At 48.1% G+C, this 17,112-nt stretch overlaps 1 protein-coding gene across 1 annotated transcript; it reads right to left on the minus strand.

The window, feature by feature from the left end:
- Positions 1 to 578: 578 nt before the first annotated feature.
- On the minus strand, positions 579 to 10,245 carry c18h19orf25 (chromosome 18 C19orf25 homolog). The gene is made up of 3 exons (XM_038777377.1): positions 10,057 to 10,245; positions 8,643 to 8,799; positions 579 to 1,335 (listed from the first exon to the last, which is right to left on the minus strand). Exons 2-3 carry the CDS (start codon positions 8,776 to 8,778, stop codon positions 1,133 to 1,135), a joined length of 339 nt encoding a protein of 112 aa, XP_038633305.1. The 5' UTR covers positions 8,779 to 8,799; positions 10,057 to 10,245; the 3' UTR covers positions 579 to 1,132.
- Between the last annotated feature and the right edge of the window lie 6,867 nt (positions 10,246 to 17,112).

The following is a 17,112-nucleotide window of genomic DNA, read 5'->3' on the forward strand; positions in this document are numbered from 1 at the left end:
CAACCCCCTCCAGCCCTTGTGCACCTCCCGCCCTCACCCGCCACCTGTGGGTACACAGAGAGAGAATTCAGAATGTCCAAATTATCTAACAGCACGTCTTTGGGGACTTGTAGGAGGAAACCGAGCACTCGGAGGAAACCCACACAGACACGGGGAGAATGTGCAGACTCCGCAGACAGTGACTCAAGCCGGGACTCGAACCTGGGACCCTGGCTCAATTAAGCAACTGTGCTAACCACTGTGCCACCGTGCCGTCCACTATGAATTACTCTGGGACACTGCCTACGATAAAGATGCTATTATAATTGAATGTTTTTAAGCACAAGGTAAAATGTTTGCTCATTTATATTTGGCTATGCCACATGATTGATCAACTTGTCTTTCCAAACGTTAAGAGATGGTAACGCGATATTACAGTATCCGAGTATATATCTCAAAATTTGTATCCGTAACATTCATTTGGTTCTGTCCTTCTTGTTTTATCAGCTGTGCAGTGCAATTTAAGATAACGGCACAAGATCGATAGTACCATTTATTCACCATGGTACGAAAATCACAAATAACACTTGACACAGCCATACTCCAATTATATTTATTTTCCTTATTCAACATGATCATTCATTTGCGTAACCTATGTTTCAAAACTGATTTCTTCCTTGGTTTGAAACTATCCAACAATTTTTTACGAAAGAATACGGAGTCATAATGAAGCCCTACAATGTGCCTTAAAACTAGCGGAATTTGCATTGGCTCTAAATTAACATAAACCGGGAGAATCTTGCTCCCCTTCTCGATGTAATGCTGCAAGTTCCACTCGGAGACCCTGCGACACCAGGCACTGTCCAGAGAACTTTGCGACATGACAACGATAGTGATCTTACTTTGCCGGATAACGTCGGTTACTTCTTTTACCATCAGTCCTCCAGCCACTCTGTCCCGGTGCTCCACAAATCCATTGTAGCCACATTGATCCAGTAGGTTTGAAATGTACAAGGCCACCTCCTCATCCGCTTCACAAAACCAGAGGGAAAAGTCATATTCAAACTTTGAACAAAGTCCCGCCGAGCTGGCTGCTTTCCTAACTTCCATCAGTCAGAGCGTAACCCCAAGCACAACTTCTTCATCACTTCGCTCAGTTCTGAAAACTCTTTTCTTTAATTTCAGAAATACTCAGATCAAGCAGTTCCTCGGCTTTCTTCAACTCCTCGGACTGCGACGCCAACTCGCTGAGCTCCTCTTGCAAATGCTGGTTCAGTTCAACATAAGCCTTGCTTTGCTGGTACTGCGTCTCCACATCTGGCATTGACACTGCCGCTCTCGCTGGGGCCAGAAGCTCTGAAAAACATGTATTTTTTCAAATAAAAAGTTACTTCATTCTCATGGTTAAAATGAACAATTGGCCCTTCATTTAATAAAATATCTCCTTCAAAAATGCTGCTCAATTATTCTGCCCTCCAAAGACAGGTTGAGACTTTACATCCAAAATTCTTCACAAAATCCAATCTCAGCTAGATTATCAAAGGACAGTGGCTCCATTGGCTAGATTAGAAAATGGTTCATGTCACTCTATTACACAGCAATACCGACAAATTACAGACCAGTTGCTGTCTAACATTTGTTGCTGAGAAATGGCTGGTGTCTACAATCAAGGACAGAGTGACGGGTGGGCAGCACGGTGGCGCAGTGGGTTAGCCCTGCTGCCTCACGGCGCCGAGCTCCCAGGTCGATCCCAGCTCAGGGTCACTGTCCATGTGGAGTTTGCACATTCTCCCCGTGTTTGCGTAGGTTTCGCCCCCACAACCCAAAGATGTGCAGGGTAGGTGGATTGGCCACGCTAAATTTCCCCTTAATTGGAAAAAATGAATTGGATACTCTAAATTTTTTTTTTTTTAAAGGATAAGAGTGACGGAGCACCTTAACAATGTTCGGTTGATCAGAAATAGGCCACGATGACTTGCAATGGGTGAGTCATGCCTGATAGTCTCTTATTCAAAAAAAATCAATTGAGTTTGAGGACCTGGGCAGAGAAATGCCTGCAAATGCTATTTGCATGGACTTCCAAAAGGTTTTTGATAGGCTGTTAGCTGAATTTGAAGTTCATAGAATTGAAAGCAGATTATTGACCTGGTCAGGAACGTGACGAGAGGCAGGCGACAGAGTGGGGGGATAACAATCGGGTACGAATCAGCAACATATGACTATAGTGTCCCGCATGGATCGGTGTTGGGTCCTTAGCTATTCACCGTATTTATTAACAACTTAGATGATGAGATAAAAAGCAACATGTCCTATTTGCTCATAACACAATGATAGGCAACTTCACAAGCACTGTAGATGGCAGCACAAAATTACAAAGACATAATGACATAAGTGGAACGGGCAAAATTGTGGGTAAATGAAAGTCAAAGTGGACAAATGTGAAGTCTTCGACTTGGACCCAAACAAGACAGACAAGATACTTTGTAAATGGCGAAAAGCTGAGAAACAGTTGAGATCCAAAGAGAACTGTGGATTCAGGTATGTAAATCAATCCATCGAGGAGGATGAGAATACCACGGGTAGAAGACATGTTTCAGCTATACAAAGTCCTCGAGTATTGTGAGCAGTTTTGTACACCGCACCATAAGAAGGGTACACCGGCTTTGGATGGAGTATACAGTAGGTTTAGGGGAAGGATGCCTCAACTCCAAGGGCCAAGTTACACAAAGTAGAGTTGCACTCCCTGGAATTTCTAAGTGTTTTACGATATTAAGAGTAACGGATAGGGTAGGCAGAGAGAAACTATTACTGCTGGCTGTGGAGAATAGAATTAGAGCCACAGCTTTCAGGGTTAAAATTAGGGAATATTTCTACTCAAAAGTTTGGTAGAAATTTAGAACTCCTTTCTGCAAATGGCAATCAATGCTTTATCAATTGTACATTTTAAACCAGTGATTTATAGTTTTGTTAACCAAAGGCATTAAGGGAAATGGTGCCACGGCCCATATAATATATAGAGCTAACTGACAGATCGGTCAGGAGTTCACGGAATGGCAAAACAGGCTCAAGAGGCAAAATGGTCCACTCCTCTTTTTATTCCCCATGGCTCTCTCCTCACAAAAGGTACAGACTTAGATTAACAAGTGGGCTTGGAGGATATTTGGTCATCATCTCCATCGGTGGCTCGTTGTAGACCTGAGCTTAGACGTACATTTTTCTCCAATGGAAAATGTAATCTGCGAAAGGCTGATCTCAACAATTGGAGAGGGAAGTGAGAGATGACTTTGGTTGCTTTCCCACTTAGTTAGTGGTGGATTGTTTCAAGACCACAAAGTCACACTACAGAACTCTGAAACGTAATGGGAAATTGAGTCAAAACTGGATTAGCAATTAGCTCAAGAAATTAACCCCATAAATGTTTCAACTTTCTGAATGAAGCTGGGGCAGTAAGACCTTGCTCCCTTTATGCAGTGATGTAGCATTGTCATTGGTCGAGTAATCTAGTGACCCAGGGTAATGCTCTGGGGACCTGGGTTCAAATCCCACCACAGCAGACAGTGAAACTGGAATTCAATAAAAACTTAGAATTAAAAGTCTAAAGATGACCAGGAAACTTATAAATTGTCGTAAAAACCCATCTGGGTCACTAATGCCCTTTAGGGAAGTAAATCTGCCGTCCTTACCTGGTCTGGCCTACATTTGACTCCAGATCCACAGCAATGTGGTTCATTCTTAAAAATGCCCTCTGAAATGGTCCAGCAAACCACCGAGTTCAGAAAGTGTTTAAAAAAACCATTAGCGATTAAATGCTAAATTTGCAGATAGATGGTCGTAAAATGGGGAGAAGAGGAGAAGTCGAAAACAACCCCAAGGACCAGCAGGAGGATTTGAATTAATTTTTTCGATGGGGAGATGAAGTTAAACTGACAAATCCATCACATGGATGAAAGTGTGCAATTTAAGCCCCAAATGAATGGAACAGGCTGCATCAGAAAGACCCAAGAATAACTGTGAATGTCACCCAATATGTCACAATGTGGTGCGGTTCTTTAAAAATGTTTGGCAGCATAGAGAACTTCTAATGATATTACGTTGAGGCCCCACAATGCGATGATCTCATCATACTTGGAAGTAATGTGCTTAATTCTAATTACCATGCTACAAAAAGGGACATACAAGCATTGGTACGAATGAAAGGAAGAACAACATGAAGGAGTCTTATGCATTCAAGTTTAAGATGGATTACCGATGAAGACCCAGTGAAGATGTCACATGAAAAGACTTCACGCAAGCACAAAGCCTCACAATTAAATAAATTCATATAGCCATCTTCTATTCATATAAATATTTAGTGCAGGGGTGGGCAAACTACGGCCCGCGGGCCGCATAGGTCTTTATGCGGCCCACCAAGTCATTTAAAAAAAATTTTATTATTTTTTTTAAGGTTAATGGGGGGGGGGCTGTTGGGTTACTTACTGGTATAGGGTGGATACGTTGACTTGAATAGGGCGATCATTGCTCGGCACAACATCGAGGGCCGAAGGGCCTGTTCTGTGCTGTACTGTTCTATGTTCTATATGAGGCGCCCAGAATCATAACCGGGTGAAGTAATTATTTTACTTAATATACTATGCGGCCCTTTAAAATTATGAATTTCTGAATGTGGCCCTTGCACGGAAAACTTTGCCCACCCCTGATTTAGTGCATATGTCGCGTTTGGAAGTGTTGAAAACATATTAGTGGGCAGCACGTAGCATAGTGGTTAGCACAGTTGCTTCACAGCCCCAGGGTCCCAGGTTCGATTCCCGGCTTGGGTGACTGTGCGGAGTCTGCACGTTCTCCCCGTGTCTGCATAGGTTTCCTCCGGGTGCTCCGGTTTCCTCCCAGTCCAAAGATGTGCAGGCTAGGTGGATTGGCCATGCTAAATTGCCCTTAGTGTCCAAAAAGGTTAGGTGGGGTTACTGGGTTAGAGGTGTAGGCTTAAGTAGGGTGCGCTTTCCAAGGGCTGGTGCAGACTCGATGGGCCTCTTTCTGCACTGTACATTCTGTGATTAAAGAAAAAAAAATCAAGTAATTTCATATTACATTTTAACAAAGGGGCGGGCAGCACAGTGGCTACCACTGCTGTCTCACAGCGCTACAGTACCCGGGTTTGATTCCAGCCTTGGTGAGTGAAGTTTGCACTTTCTCCCAGTGTCTGCGTGGGTTTCCTCCAATAATCCAAAGATGTCCAGGTTAGGTGGATTGGCCATGTTAAATTGCCCCTTGGTGTCCAAAAGGTTGGGTGGGGTTACAGTGGGTGCATGTGCCTGGGTAGGGTTCTCCTTTGTAGGGTCGGTGCAGACCCGATGGGTTGAATGGTCTCCTTCTGCATTGTAATGGTGCTATGGTTCTATAACCTGAGTCAGAAATTTACAGACACTTTCCTGATTCACTTGACTGCGGCACAGAATACATTTCTATTAATTGCACAATGGTGCTCACGCCCATCCCTACCACAGGTGTGAATGTACATAATTTGGTTTTGCAATACACTTTAATAATCAAAGTAGAAATTGTCAAGAACCAGGAGCTACATTTCCTTGAAAGCAGAATCCTGTGCATTCACACGCTCTGCTAATGTGAGATTTTCAGTTTCATGCTTTATATTTTAAAGCAAATTACTGCACAATGTAACAAAGCAGAAGGTGAGTTATGACAGATCAGTGCATTTATATAAACTGCAAGTAGTGATCTCTCTAAACTGTGCAGCAACACACAAGTCAGCCCGTTTGAAGTATGAAACATTCATGGCGGTGTACTTAAATAAATCGCCCATGCAATCCAATCAAACGTCAGAGAGAACATTGAGTGCAAATGTCTTACGCACATCAGCAGAAAGTTCCATAAATTCACTGTCAAATGACATGGGGGGTGGTGGGAAAGCAGTTTTACAACTTGATTTCAACTGTGCAGACTTAAAACAAATAGACAATCTGCAAGTTAAACAAGTGACCCGACTCCCAAGTGCCCTAAATGAATGATACGAGACTACTTCAGCAAAATACAAAGTTGTAACGAAGTGGGATTTTGAATGTGCCAGGTAGTCCACTGGAGTTTTCAATCTTTTTAATCTTGGGACGGAGTCCCTGACATTAAAGAAAGAGTTTGTGTACGTTACAACCGTAGGACATTCCAAAGTGCTTTACAGTTGATGATGCACTTCAAGTATAATCACTGTTAAAATATAGGTAAACAAAGCAGCCAATTTACACACAGCAAGTTCTCGCAAGCTGCAATAACAAGCAGTTAATGACCAGTTACTCTGTTTTTAATGTTGGTTGAGGAATTAATATTGGCAGACAAAGTCTCGCTTTAATGTCTGATCTGAAAGATGGCGCCTCCGACACTGCAGCACGCCTTCATCCCTTCGACTGAAAATGTTAACCTAGATATCGTACGCTAAGACTTGAACCCAGGGCCTTCTAACTCAGTAGTGGTTGCTCAACTGGTTAAGCCAGTTAACCCAGCGGTCATGGGGAAATTTCAGGACATGTAGTGCAACCATGGGCGGGAATCTCCGACCCCCCCCCCCCCCCCCCCCCCCGCTGCCGGGTCAGAGAATCGCCGGGAGGCGGCGTGAATCCCGCCCCGCCGACAGCTGCCGAATTCTCCGGCGCCGGTTTTCGGGTGGGGGTGGGGATCGCGCCGCGCCGGTTGGGAGCCATTGGTAATGGTCCCCCGGCAATTCTCCGGGCCCCGATGGGCCGAGCGGCTGCCCGTTTTCGGCCAGTCCCGCCGGCATGGATTAGACATGGTCCATACCAGCGGGACCTGGCTTCTTGGAGGGCAGCTAGCGGGGCCCTCTGGGGGGTGTGGGGGAATCTGGCCCGGGGGGGGGGGGGAGGCAACGGTGGCCTGGCCCGCGATCGGGGCGCACCGATCTGCGGGCGGGCCTGTGCCGTGGGGGGACTCTTTCCCTCCGCGCCGGCCTGTGTAAGGCTCCACCATGGCCGGCGCGGAGAAGAAACCCCCTGTGCACGTGCAGGAAACATGCCAGCGGTTCTGTGCATGCACCAGAACACGCTGGCGGTCCTGCGCATGCGCCAACCCACGCCGGCTGGCAACGGCCCTTCGGTGCCGGATGGCACGGCACCAACCTCTCCAGTGCCGGCCTAGCCCCTGGAAGTGCAGAGGATTCCGCAACTTCCGGGCGGCCCGACGCCGGAGTGGCTCACGCTGCTCTTTGGTGCCGGTACGGGCCGCCCCGCCAATTCCGGAAGAATCCCGGCCCATATCTCAGGCTCACGTCCATGTGTAACAATGGCAGTGAAGCTTTGCAAAATGGCGTTTTTACAGTAATACTGGTAAATCCTGAATTGATATCATACTAATTAACCAGAAATGCCGGTATTATGGACCGGCTTGCAGACTTGTAATAGCACTGGGGTGAATATTGGGGGTCACCCAGGGGACAGTAATTTAGATTCATTTTATAACTGGATTGTGGTCGCTAGTCTCCTTTCTATAATGGGTCAAATTAAAACTGTTATTGATCATCTTCATGTGGGATGTTAGGACACTACAGGGATGCGAGCATGTTTTGGTTTATTTTCTGAACCCATCTATGTAGTCTATAATGCTGCATTAATGTCTGAATATAATTCGCTGCCATGGAGACAAAATTGTCAACGTAAGCAGTTCTACAGAACAGGGACAGTGTACAGGTGCTCCATTCCTCCAAAGGATCAGCTCTTATTGAGCAACAGACTAATTGTCTCCAAGTTTCATCAAGGTGCCTCCCTGGAAATGTCTAATCTGATAATGCTTTTGAACCAATTGACAATGGCAGACTGGAGAAACTTTCTTCCTGCGCTGCAAGTCCAGTTTTTCAGTAATGAATATGCTAGCCACCAAACTCAGCACTGCAGTACTTGTGGCAATTTATCTCAGTCGGGGGTTGGTTTAGCTCAGTTGCCTGGACAGCTAGTTTGTGATGCAGAACCAGGCCATGGGACGTGGGTGTCACAGGCTGTGCCAGCATTTTTTGCCTTTCCCTAATTGCCCTTGAGGGGGCAGTTAAGAGTCAACCACATTACTGTAGGTCTGAAGTCACATGTAGGACAGACCAGGGAAGGACGGCAGATTTCCTTCCCTAAAGGACATTAATGAACCAGATGTTTTATTTTTAATTTTAAAAATCCATCGCCAATGGTTTCAGGGTCACCATTAGACTTTTAAATCCAGATTTTTATTGAATTCAATTTCAACACCTGTAGTCACGGAATTTGAACCTGGGACCCCTAGAATACTCTGGGTCTCTGGATTACTAGTCCAGTGACAATACCACTACGCCACCGCCTCACCGCCTCTTCTTAACCTCCTGAGGTGCGGTGACCCTCAGGTTAAATCAGCACCAGTCAGAATCGCTGTTCTCCAATTCTTTTACTACAATTCTCAGGGTGAACTACACATTACCGGTTTTAAAGGAAAATCCTTTTCTATGGAATGAAACTGACCAGTTTCGCATAAGCGGGACGTACCTGTAACAACATATTCCTTCTAAAAATTGACCGTTGATACAAGTTCTGCATGAAAAATGTTAACACAAGATGGACTGATGATTAAAAGATAATAAACAATCAGAAATAAGAAAAGTAATTTATAATTTCCATATACAATACCCTCACAGCCTTCGGCTAACAAAGTGAACACTGGGTCAGACTGTCTGGCGCTTCTGACATCTTCCAAGATCTCTTCGATAGTGGGAGGCTTGGGTCGAGTGGGCAGAATGACACGCTTCTTGTTTTTTGACGTCATAGCACCTCCTCATCCGTGAATCTTACAGAAGACACAAACACCCACAGTCAGCAATTCTGGCACACTAAAGCGAAAGCATTTAGTCACCTGCTTTATGACAATACCCCGTGGATGTTTCACTCCACCCCAACTCCCATAGATACCCAGTAATAAAACAGCTGGAGATCAGGAACATTTCGACTGGCATTTTTCAATCCGACACAGCAAAAATGTGTAAGCCAGTGACCCAATCAATGCAAAGGCAGAACATTATCTCTGTAAGTCAACAGTTAAAATGCACGTTCATTAATTTGCCCACTACCCCAAGGACATTAACATCTTGAAATAAGTTTTCGAACGTTCCTGGATAATTACACTCCAACGTCCTGTTCACAACAGTCAAACAGCCCAGCAACGTATCAGCAGGGGAATGGGCACCAGCACACCGGGGCGCAGTCTGGTCACCCGTATAAAGGGGAAGCCAGGCCGTGAACATGGTGGGCTATACGGCTATGGGGGTGCAGCACAATTGAGCCAATTGTCTCTCCCCCCACCCCACCCTCCCAGGATCAGTTGGAATGGCACACCAGCACACCGGGGTGCCATTTGGTTACCCCCCTAATGTAAAGCCAGGCCGCAAACGTGGCAGGCTATTCGGCCATGCGGTGCAGCATAATTGAGACAATTGACCCTCCCCCTCCCCCCAGGATCAACGGGGAATGCAACACCAGAACACTAGGGAGCCTTCTGGTTATCCCCGTAACAGGGAAGCCAGGCTGCAAATGTGGCGGGCTATTCGGCCATGCACTGCAGCACAATTGACACCCCTCTTCCCCCCCCCCCCCAGGATCAATGGGGAATGCAACACCAGCACCCTAGGGAGCCTTCTGGTTACCCCCGTAACAGGGAAGCCAGGCCGCAAATGTGGCAGGCTATTCGGCCATGCAGTGCAGCACAATTGAGCCAATTGCCCCCTCCTTCCCCCACCCACCCACCCACCTCCCACCAGGATCAATGGGGAATGCGACACCAGCACACTAGGGAGCCTTCCGAGGGGGATCAGGGGTTACGGGGAGAAGGCAGGAGAATGGAGATGAGAAAATATCAGCAGTGATTGAATGGCAGAGCAGACTTGATGGGCCGAGTGGCCTAATTCAGCTCTTATGTCTTAGGGCCTTCTGGTTACTCTCCCAACAACCCCAACTCCAACCGGGAAGCCGAGCCGTGAACAATGAAAGGTTATTCGGCCATGTGGTGCAGCACAGTCCAGCCAATTGTCCCCTCCCCCAGATTGCAGACCTGGAGTCGCTGGAGAACCGGCTGCCGGGGGAGGTGCTGCGGTTATTGACCCCCCTGCGGAGGAGATTGGCGAAGGGGGTTTAAATCAGGGGCGCCCCCCCAGGCTGAGCGGACTCCCCGTCGGCCAAACCCTGGCCTGAACCGCGCCGCCGCCGCCTGATCCCGCGGCCCCGCTACGTCATCAATCAATCAGCCCGGCCCGCGACACACCCCTTAAAGCCAGACTGGCCCCGCCAATATATTTCATTGTGCAACGTAAAATCTAAACAAGGAAGGAGAGGAAAGGCTGGCATACATATCGCTCCTTGCGCCACCTGCGGGCACCCCAGAACACATTTTCAATCGACGAAGCAGCACCTTTTTGTTGAAGTGGGAACTGCAGCGGTCGTTTCCTTTTGTATACAGCAAGCTCCCACAAACTGCAGTTTGATCGTAGAATCCCTACAGTGCAGAAGGAGGCCATTCGGCCCATCGCATCTGTGCCAATCTGAAAGAGCACCCTAACTGAACCCACTCCACTGCCCTATCCCCAGAACCCCGTATGCATGACTAACTGCTGGACACTAAGGGGCAATTGATCATGGCCAATCCACCCAAACCTGCATATATTTTGACTGTGGGAGGAAACCGGAGCACCCGGCTGAAACCCACGCAGACACGAGGAGAAAATGTAAACTCCACACAGTCACCCAAGGCTGGAATCAAACCTGACGCTGTGAGTGCCGTGACTTTGTCAGAAGATTGGCAGAAGGTGGGAAAATAGAAATAGCCGAAGCAATCTTTATTGAAGCTTTCCCAGTCCATCTGCCAAAAGATTTAAAATTAGTGAACGACCAAGGTCCTCTTGTTCAAACCTCTCCATAGCCTCACTCCATCTCTGAAATTGTTTCCTGTTCCACAAACTACCTCATGCCCCCTGCTCTTCAACCTCCGATCTCCTCCCCGGCTCCTCTCCTTCTCACACTACCTATCCAATAGCATGCTTCTGGCATGGGGTAGGTCTCCTTTGGGGACCCCCCCCCCCCCCCCCCCCCAACTCACCACCTCTCTTGTTGCTCCCTTCTTCCACCAGCAGCTCACTCATAACTTCCTCATTGCCCACTCGCCCCCAGTAAGCCATCTTGGAATGGTTATTATCTGAAAGGCTCTAACTATAAATGTGTGTTGAAATTGGTGAATTCAAACTGTCTGTGAGGAGTCTGCACGTTCTCCCCAAGTCTGCGTGGGTTTCCTCCGGGTGCTCCTGTTTCCTCCCACAGTCGAAAGATGTGCAGGTTAGGTGGATTGGCCATGCTAAATTGTCCTTAGTGTTCAATATTGCCTTTAGTGGTGGCTGGGGTAACTGGGTTATGGGGATAGGGTGGAGGTGTGGGCTTGGGTAGAGTGCTCTTTCCAAGAGCCGGTGCAGACTCGATGGGCCGAATGGCCTCCTTCTGCACTGCAGAGTTTATGATTCTATGGTTCGTCCGAAATGTGAGACAAACCAGTGTGTTATAAAAAGAAGTTCTCTGAGCACTTATGAATGGCCACACGTTGTTCACTGTCACTGAGTTTTATGCTTTAAAGATGCTGTTATAAATGGCAGCCTGACAGTAATCATTTTCTACAGTGGCCTTCATTCACCCTTCTCACCCACTGCAATGCAGTTGCTTCATGAAGACCTGCTCCAGTGATTAAATTAACGCCGTATTCTCAAAATTTCCAATCAGTGCTCAGTGATGTCAAAACATTCTGAAACCTTTTTCAATTAATTTTAATTTAATAATCTTTATTATTACAAGTAGGCTTACATAACACTGAAATGAAGTTACTCTGAAAATCCCCTAGTCGCCACATTCCGTTCGGGTACACAGAGGGGGAATTCAGATTACCTAACAGCATGTCTTTCGGGACTGTGGGAGGAAACCGGAGCACCCGGAGGAAACCCACGCAGACACGGGGAGAACTTGCAGACTCCGCACAGACAGTGACACAAGCCGGAATCGAACCTGGGACCCTGACGCTGTGAAGCAACAATGCTACCCACTGTGCTACCGTGCCACCATTAACAGGGATTACAGATGATCGTGGAGTCAGAGTGTTGGACTTCTTTTTCCATAAAATTGCATTTCCTAAAATTAATAGTATGACATGGGCGGAATGGTAACGCAGTGGTTAGCACTGCTGGCTCACTGGGTTCGGTCCTGACCTCGAGTCACTATCCGTGTGGAGTTTGCACAGTCTCCCCGTGTCTGCGTGGGTCTCACCCCCACAACCCAATGATGTGCAGGGTAGGTCGATTGGCTACATTAAATTTCCCCTTCAATGGAAACAAAATAATTGGGTACTCTAAATGTTTTTTTTTTAATGACACAGGATATGAATCATAGAAACAGGCCATTTGACCCAACCGTCCATTTATGCTCCACTCGACCCTCCTCTCTACTTGATTATCTAACTCTATCAGGAGTACCCTGTGTTTCCTTTCCGCTTTTAGGGTTACCCAGCTTTACCTTATATACATCCACATCAAAGATCATAACATAGAACATAAAATGCAGAAGGAGGCCATTCAGCCCATCGAGTCTGCACTGACCCACTTAAGCCCTCACTTCCACCCTATCTCTATAACCCAATAACCCCTCCTAACCTTTTTGGACACTAAGGTCAATTTATCATGGCCAATCCACCTAACCTGCACACCTTTGGACTGTGGGAGGAAACCGGAGCACCCGGAGGAAACCCACGCAGACACGGAGACAGCGTGTAGACTCCGCCAAGACAGCGACCAAGCAGGGAATCGAACCTGGGACCCTGGCGCTGTGAAGCCACAGTGCTAGCCACTTGTGCCACCGTGCTGCAAAACTTTACAAAACAGGCGCTGGCTGCCCTCTTCCGATCATCCAATTGGCAGTTTTAATCGGAGAGCCAGGCCACCTTGCGTCAGCAACATTTTCAATTCTGAGAGGCAGCACCACAATTCTGCCCTCAGCTGAAACCCACAGACACATCGAGTAGCAAGAAAGAGAGGCCCAACTGTGGCACTTCAACTCCAGCACACATCATACCCATTCCAGGACGTGCAAGGTTTGTTTTCCAACAAGACCAGAGAATAGAATTTACAGTGAGGCCATTTGGCCCATCAAGTCTGCACCGGCCCTTGGAAAGAGCATCCTACATATAAGCCCACACCTCCAACCTATTCCCATAGCCCAGTAACCCCACTTAACCTTAAGGTCAATTTAGCATGTCCAATCTAACTTGCACGTCTTTGGACTGTGGGAGGAAACCGGAGCACCCGGAGGAAACCCACGCAGACACGGGGTGAAAGTGCAAACTCTGCACAGACAGTGACCCGAGGCCAGAATTGAACCCGGGTCCCTGGAGCTGTGAGGCAGCACTGCTAACCACTTGCTACTGTGCCGAGTTTAACCTAACCGCTTTCAAGAAACTGACTGAATCAGGTGGAATGTCAGTTTTGCACCTTGCACGATTTTGCTGTCTATTCACTTTCTTATGGAGGGAAGATCTTATGAGGGAAGGCTGAGGGACTTGAGGCTGTTTTCGTTAGAGAGAAGAAGGTTAAGAGGTGACTTAATTGAGGCATACAAGATGATCAGAGGATTAGATAGGGTGGACAGTGAGAGCCTTTTTCCTTGGATGGTGATGTCTAGCACGAGCGGACATAGCTTTAAATTGAGGGGAGATAGATACAGGACAGATGTCAGAGGTAGGTTCTTTACACAGAGAGTAGTAAGGGCGTGGAATGCCCTGCCTGCAACATGAGTGGACTCGCCAACACTAAGGGCATTCAAATGGTCATTGGATAGGCATATTGATGATAAGGGAATAGTGTAATGGGCTTTAGAGTGGTTTCACAGGACGGCATAACATCGAGGGCCGAAGGGCCTGTACTGCGCTGTAATGTTCTATGTTCTATGTCTGGAGGGTGATATTGGGTGGTGGTGTAAAATCCAGCTAATCCCAAAGATTGAGTGAGTATGGTTAAAATTCCCACCCCGTCTCGGCTGGGATTTTCTCACAGGTTTTCCTGGTGAAGATGTGCCAGTCTCAATAAGAAAGGAAGGGGAAGGTAGCCTGTGTGGAGCAGAGCATCTATTACTGAATCGTGACGATGGTTTCAACATCACTTGGCTCTCAGCCAATTTTATTTCAACAACCACAGTCAGTTGAGCAAGCGATGTAAATACTCTGATGGCCTCTGCTGGTAGATATATAAAATTGCAATTCACAAAACATAAATTTCTTGCTTCTCCCTTTCTGATTTTCTCTCAATTTCTTTTTTTTATAGATAATTTTTATTGAAATTTTTACAAAATATAAACATCTTAACTCTATTAACAAACAACTGCGGTAACACCCCAAGAACAATACCCCCCCCCCCCCCACTTCAAGAGCAACTTCAAACAAAAGGAAAAAGAAAAAAAACCAAAAGAGCACCCAAACAACAAAAGGGAAAGAGATAGCACCCGCCACATCCCACAGACCCATGTACACAGTTCTCCCTCCCCCCAATCCAAACCCCCCCCTCCCTCCCTCCCTCCCTCCTCTCCCCCCCCCCCCCCCCCCCCCCCCCCCCACCCCAGGTTGCTGCTGCTGTCGGCCTATTTCCCTACCGTTCCACCAGGAAGTCCAGGAAAGGCTGCCACCGCCTGAAAAACCCCTGTACTGATCCTCTCAGGGCAAATTTCACCCTCTCCAATTTGATGAACCCCGCCATATCATTGATCCAGGCCTCCACGCTTGGGGGCCTCGCATCCTTCCATTGGAGCAAGATTCTCCGCCGGGCTACTAGGGACGCAAAGGCCAGAACACCGGCCTCTATCGCCTCCTGCACTCCCGGCTCCACTGAAACCCCAAAAATTGCGAGTCCCCAGCCTGGCTTGACCCTGGACCCCACCACCCTCGACACCGTCCTTGCTACCCCCTTCCAAAACTCCCCCAACGCTGGGCACGCCCAAAACATATGGGCGTGGTTCACTGGGCTCCCCGAGCACCTAGCACACCTGTCCTCGCCCCCGAAAAACCTACTCATCCTCGACCCAGTCATGTGGGCCCTATGCAGCACCTTGAACTGTATGAGGCTAAGCCTTCCACAGGAAGAGGAGGAATTCACTCTCTCCAGGGCATCCGCCCACGTCCCCTCCTCAATCTCCTCACCCAGCTCCTCTTCCCATTTACCCTTCAGTTCCTCCACCGAGGCCTCGTCTACCTCCTGCATTACCCGGTATATGTCCGAAATCCTCCCTCCTCCAACCCACACCCCCGAGAGCACCCTATCCCGTACCCCACGTGGGGGCAACAAGGGGAACCCCTCCATCTGCCGCCTGGCAAACGGCCTAACCTGCATGTACCGAAACATGTTCCCCGGGGGGAGCCCAAACTTCCCCTCTAACTCCCCCAAGCTCACGAACCTCCCCTCCACAAACAGGTCCCTCAACCTCCTAACCCCTGCCCTGTGCCAGCCCAGAAATCCGCCATCAATGCTCCCTGGGACAAACCGATGGTTCCCCCGTATCGGGGCCTCTATCGAGCCCCCCACTTCTCCCCTGTGCCGTCTCCATTGCCCCCAAATTTTGAGGGTAGCCACCACCACCGGGCTCGTGGTATACCTCGTTGGAGGGAGTGGCAACGGCGCCGTTACTAGCGCCTCCAAGCTCGTGCCCACACAAGACGCCGCCTCCATTCTCTTCCATGCTGCCCCCTCCATTTTCTCTCAATTTCTGAGGGCACTGCGCCCTGCTGGGGCAATGTTCAATGGGCACTGGCCAATACGTTTAGTACCTCACGCGGGTGACATCAATGAGTGAGCCTTGCATGCTATTTGACTATTGTGGGCTTCACAATTGAGCCGAATCCTCCTCTTCTCCACTATCCACAGAGGCACACTTACCGGTGTGCCCTCGTTGGAAAGCAATACTGTGTGGTAACCCGGAACCATGGTCACTGAGTTTAGCAGTATGCCTCCTTTTACACAGACTAACTGGGTAGAATCATAGAACGGTGCAGCACAGAAGGAAGCCAGTCAGCCCATCATGTGGTACTGTTCAGCAGGCAAATCCCCTGGTGCTTCACCTCCTCCTGCTCCTCATGGCTCAATGGGAAGCCGGTGGACTAGTGGTACATTCACTGGACTGGTGATCCAGAGGCACAGGAGAATACTCTGGGGGCCCTGGTTCCAATCCCACCATGGTAGATGGTGAAACTTGAATTCATTGTCATAAAAAAAATCTGGTTCAGTAATAAGTTCTGGTTTAGCCCACTGGGCTAAATCGCTGGCTTTTAAAGCAGACCAAGGCAGGCCAGCAGCACAGTTAAATTCCCATACCAGCCGCCCCGAACAGGCGCCGGAATGTGGCGACTAGGGGCTTTTCACAGTAACTTAATTGAAGCACTCTCGTGAGAATAAGCGATTTTCATTTTTATTCATATCTTGTGACTCCAGACAACAAAGAACAAAGAACAAAGAAAAGTACAGCACAGGAACAGGCCCTTCGACCCTCCAAGCCTGCGCTGACCATGCTGCCCGTATAAACTAAAATCTTCTACACTTCCGGGGTCCGTATCCCTCTATTCCCATCCTATTCATGTATTTGTCAAGATGCCCCTTAAACGTCACTATCGTCCCTGCTTCCACCACCTCCCCCGGCAGCGAGTTCCAGGCACCCACTACCCTCTGTGTAAAAAAACTTGCCTCGCACATCTCCTCTAAACCTTTCCCCTCGCACCTTAAACCTATGCTCCCCATCCCCCCCCCCCCCCCCCCCCCCCCCCAGTAATTGACCCCTCTATCCTGGGAAAAAGTCTCTGACTATCCACTCTGTCTACGCCCCTCATAATTTTGTAGACCTCTATCAGGTTGCCACTCAACCTTCTTTGTTCCAGTGAGAACAAACCGAGTTTATTCAACCTCTCCTCATAACTAATGCAAATTAGATCTTCACTCTTTAAAGCTTTGGCTACAAACCACTCAGTACAGGGGTGGTTAGGTTTGGGCAATAAATACTGGCCCAGCCAGTGATGCCCACTGTAGAAGTCGCTCCTTCATCAGGTGAC

This window comes from Scyliorhinus canicula, chromosome 18 (assembly GCF_902713615.1).
Source record: "Scyliorhinus canicula chromosome 18, sScyCan1.1, whole genome shotgun sequence".
NCBI classification, from domain to species: Eukaryota; Metazoa; Chordata; class Chondrichthyes; order Carcharhiniformes; family Scyliorhinidae; genus Scyliorhinus; species Scyliorhinus canicula.

Bases quoted from the DNA above. Each gene is read 5' to 3' on its own strand.
- c18h19orf25 (XM_038777377.1), bottom strand. From the start codon at position 8,778: ATGACGTCAAAAAACAAGAAGCGTGTCATTCTGCCCACTCGACCCAAG. The intron at 1,336-8,642 runs GTATTGTATATG...CATGTTTTTCAG, and splicing joins GTTAGCCGAAGGCTGTGAGG to AGCTTCTGGCCCCAGCGAGA.